Source organism: Limulus polyphemus, unplaced genomic scaffold (assembly GCF_000517525.1).
Source record: "Limulus polyphemus unplaced genomic scaffold, Limulus_polyphemus-2.1.2 Scaffold686, whole genome shotgun sequence".
Classification (NCBI taxonomy): domain Eukaryota; kingdom Metazoa; phylum Arthropoda; class Merostomata; order Xiphosura; family Limulidae; genus Limulus; species Limulus polyphemus.
In genome coordinates, this window is record NW_013666296.1 from 59,924 (window position 1) to 64,710 (window position 4,787).

At 34.9% G+C, this 4,787-nt stretch overlaps 1 protein-coding gene across 4 annotated transcripts in view; it reads left to right on the forward strand.

Annotated features, from left to right (window-relative positions):
* Window positions 1–4,303, forward strand: part of LOC106459947 (leucine-rich repeat and calponin homology domain-containing protein 3-like) — a 62,000-nt gene extending 57,697 nt beyond the window's left edge. For all 4 annotated transcript variants that reach the window (XM_022386526.1, XM_022386527.1, XM_022386528.1 and 1 more), the window contains one exon: window positions 1,525–4,303. In XM_022386526.1, coding sequence (XP_022242234.1) covers window positions 1,525–1,668 — 144 coding nt within the window. In that variant the 3' untranslated portion in view covers window positions 1,669–4,303. The remainder of the gene's footprint in view (window positions 1–1,524) is intronic.
* Window positions 4,304–4,787: the final 484 nt, after the last annotated feature.

Here is a 4,787-nt window from a genome sequence, read left to right on the forward strand (position 1 = left end):
GTTATCTTGGGTTAGACTCAACGAGCGTCCTCAGAGCATCAATATCAATTCCAACATGTCGGCTCCTGCGATCACAGATTTTAAGGCTAAAGTCACTTGAGCGAAATTTGTTGAACCCTCGTTGACACTTATGAACGTTCAGAACATTTCCATAAACTTGATATTCTTTATGGTTACAATTCTTGTATTTAAACAGCATTACATGCCAAATGTGAGTCTCGTCGTGTGCCATCACTCTAAGGGATTAGAGTATACTAAACTTTACACATTATATAGGCAACACTAACGTGACGTTTAAGTGGTTCGTTTAACTATTATACGTGATGTACTTTGTTTTTGGGGTGATTAATGAAAGTGTTCCAAAACGCGACACTAATTTCTTGACTATCTAATATATATATATATATATATATTTGTGTGCGTATATCTCAAAAGGAACAAATCTGCACGTCGACCTGTAGTGAAGGCCTGTCATGAATTGGTGGTCAGGGTGAGTTCGAATTCTGTCACCGAAAATTCTCGCCCTTTCAGCCGTGTGGACGCTATAATGTGACAGTCAATCCTACTTTTCATTAGTAAAACGTAGCCCAAGAGTTGGCGGTGGGGGGGGGGGTTACTATATGACTTTCCTCTGGTTTATCACTTCTAAGTTAGGAAGGGCAAACGTAGATAGCCCTCGAGTAGCTTTGCGCGAAATCCAGCAAACAAACGACCTCTAGTGACACATATTTTAATATTGTATTATATAGAGCTCGTTAAGATCGTCGTGCAGTATTGATAAAATTCTTTAAATTCAAATTATTAGACTGCGCAGAAACTCCAGAATTTTTCGATTATTTCCTTATGATCATTATAGATCAAAACTGACTCGCAGCTTGTTGAAGGTTAAGTAGATATTTTCCGTTATCCAATTAAGTATAGGGTCCTTGAAAACAACTTACGATTGGAAACTAAGTCAGAATTTTTTACTGGGAACAGAGGGATGGAGGTGTATTCCACACACTCACGACATATCGTTACGAACTTTTGTGACTCCACCACCCTCACCCCGTGGCCATTCTTTATATCACATCACTGTTATTGTGACGTTTCTGTGCTGATTGGTAAAAACATCTCTGTTTTCTGTCATATGCCTCCTTCATTTCATTGATTATATATCACCACGGCCCGGCATGGTCAGGTGGTTAGTGCGCTCGACTCGCAATCTGCGGGTCGCGGGTTCGAATCCCCGTCACACCAAACGTGCCCGCCCTTTCAACCGTGGGAGCATTATAATGTGACTGTCAATCTCACTATTCGTTGGTAAAAGAGTATCCCAAGAGCTGGTGGGGGCTGGTGATTATTAGCTGCCTTCCCTTTAGTCTTACACTGATAAATTAGGGACGGCTAATAGTAGCTTTGCGCGAAATCCGTAACAAACAACAAAATTGATAGTAAGTCCAATTACTGAGATAAACATACAAATCATTTGCCCCAGTTTAAAGAATTACACTATAGTAATATTTTGTTTTATTTTTTAAACAGGACCGCTTATGTTCTATCCAAGATATTCTAGAAGAAAAAGGACTGGTCCAGGTAGCTGTAACGGTTCAAGAAATAGCTAGATCTTCAAAGGATACGTACGAGCATGCAGAGTGTAGCTTAAAGGACGTATCCAGTAACAACTAGTTGACGATATCAAAAACTGACGCAAGTCTTTGATTACAAAGTCATTGGGTTTATAAGAAACGAAAGAATCTCAATAAGAAACAAATGGGTACTTAAAGAGTCCAACACGAGGACTTGTCCATGTTGCAATTAATAATAATTCGGAAGCTGGGTAGAGTATGTTTTTAAAAAGTTCACGTAAGAAAATAAATAGACATAACATTAGCAGTACATTTTTAATTTTAATTTTTTTTTAGGAGGAAGATTCGATACGAATTTTCGGAATCTTTTGTTTTTTAAATTAAATTAATGGTTTATAAAGCACATAGCGACACGTATGTAGTAAAGTCTTCGATATTGGTTTAACATATCAAGTAAATCACTTGTATAGAATTGATAAAATGTGTTGAATCCACTCAGTGAGCCAAGCGGTTACCCACTAGTAATAAATCAATCTGTTTTAACGATAGTTTCTCACTATATCCGAGTTACAGTCAGATCTCACTATTCGATTAGAGTAGCCCACGAGTTGGCGATGGGTGGTGTTAAGGAACTGCCGCTTTAAAATTAGGGATGGCTGGCACAGATAGTCCTCGAGTATCTTTCCACGAAAATCAATAAACAACAACTAACTATATACCCACCAGCATAGGAGTTCAAGGGGTTTATTTTTATGATATTTATTTTGTTTCTTTAAGAAATATAAACAACCTGCATAAAATGGAGTCGAAAGAGTTATAGGAAGACAGAGTCTTGAGTGAATGAACAACAGCAAAATTATTTCAAGTAAGAATCAGTTCAGAAAAGTATGACAAGTTACCTCGGTTTTGTCGACCTGACGTGGTAACTAAAATTAGTCTGATACGTTGAAACTTTTTCCATCTTACGAAATTAAGAAGAGAATTTTTGATTTTTGAAAAACAAAATTTAACTTTCCTGTGATTACTTTTTAACGACAGTGTTTAAATATCCTGACCTTTTATATGAAGAAACAATTCTTTTGATTGTGATCTAGTTTGGAATTAGCACTTTTCTAACATTTGTAATATAAGTGCGCAACGTAATATACGCAATACACATAGAGCATTTCGTGAGTCTAGCTAGTAACGGAAATAGATTACATCGTTACTAACACATTCTGCCTCATTATTATTATATTGTGTATTTTTTGCATAAGATATATACATTTAAGATTAGATTCATTCCGGTACAAAGTTATAAGCGTATTTTTAAAGGGGACTTTGGACGAAGAAGCCCAGCAACATATCTCTGAAACCATTTTATTAATGTACATTTAAAGGGGATTTGGATGAAAATGCTCGACAATCTCACTCCGATACGAAGTTGTTTTATGTACTTTTAAAGGGGGGTTTCGGAGGAAAATCCTCAACATTTTTTTTTTCTGATACAATGTTATTAATGTGCTTTTAAAGGGGGGTTTCGGAGGAAAATACTCAACAATTTTTTTTCTGATACAAAGTTATTAATGTGCTTTTAAAGAGAACTTTGGACGAAACAACCTAATAATTTCACTCTGGTACAAAGTTATTAATGTACTTTTAAATACGATTTTGGGCGAAGAAACTGAATAATATCACTCCGATACAAAGCTACTGCACTTTTATTAAATTAGATTTCGTATGAAAATTCTCAATTATTTCACTTCGGTACAAAGTTCTAAACATACTCTTAAATGAGGATTTCGAACGAAAATATTCAACAGTCTATTTTGATACAAAGTTAATGTACTTTTAAAGAGTACTTCGGAAGAAGATCTTCAACAATCTCTCTCAATACAAAGTTAATGTACTTTTAAAGGGGACTTCGAAAGAAGATCTTCAACAATCTTGATACAAAGTTAATTTACTTTTAAAGGGGACTTCGGAAGATCTTCAACAATCTTGATACAAAGTTAATATACTTTTAAAGGGGACTTCGGAAGAAGATCTTCAACAACCTTGATACAAAGTTAATGTACTTTTAAAGGGGACTTCGAAAGAAGATACTCAACAATCTCTCTCGATATAAAGTTAATGTACTTTTAAAGGGGGACTTCGGAAGAAGATCTTCAACAATCTTGATACAAAGTTAATATACTTTTAAAGGGGACTTCGGAAGAAGATCTTCGACAACCTTGATACAAAGTTAATGTACTTTTAAAGGGGACTTCGAAAGAAGATACTCAACAATCTCTCGATATAAAGTTAATGTACCTTTAAAGGGGACTTCGGAAGAAGATCTTCAACAACCTTGATACAAAGTTAATGTACTTTTAAAGGGGACTTCGAAAGAAGATACTCAACAATCTCTCTCGATATAAAGTTAATGTACTTTTCAAGAGGGATTTTGGACGAAGATACCCAACACTTACTCTGATGCAAACTTATTTACGCATTTTTAAAGAGGATTTAGAAGAATGAAACTATTAATGTACTTTTAAGTGGTATTTTGGGCGAAGGTACTGTACCCTCTCACGCCGATACAAAGTTTTTAATGTAGTTTCAAAGAGAATGATACGCACGAACACAAGAGTCTCTTTTACATATTTGGAGAGAAGTACCACGACCTATTTGAATCACTGCACCAGTCAGTACGAGTATATACACCTTGAGTACATATTTGTGTTTTACTGTATACTTTTTGGAATAATAAACTATGTCAATCACTATAAGAGCTTTCTTTTTTCTGTTTTTCTCGATATTGTTTCTAAATCATTGACATGTGCAAGTTCTAAGTTCAATATTCATACTCCTGAAGGATAAATTGAATGCACTTAAATTATTTTTGCCACTGTGTTTTTTACTATGAGCTGTTTGTGTCGACATTTTTAACTCACTGTTATTTTCCTGCAAGTAACATTTTTACACCCATCTATCGTTTATAGGTTTTATGATTACATCATTAGCTCTAATAAATGGACAGCCCCATAAATTATGCTAAAGTACTATTCCGAACTTACACTGTAGAGATTGATTAACATGTTTAGGTAATGAATTATGAAAAGCGAATTAATAAATTATCAGGCATTTAACGAATGAAAGTGAATATAACGTCATCATTTGATTGTATTTTTTGCCATGATTTCGTTTTTATAACATCTGAGGTTAAACTGTATGACATCCCAACGTCATCACTTATGA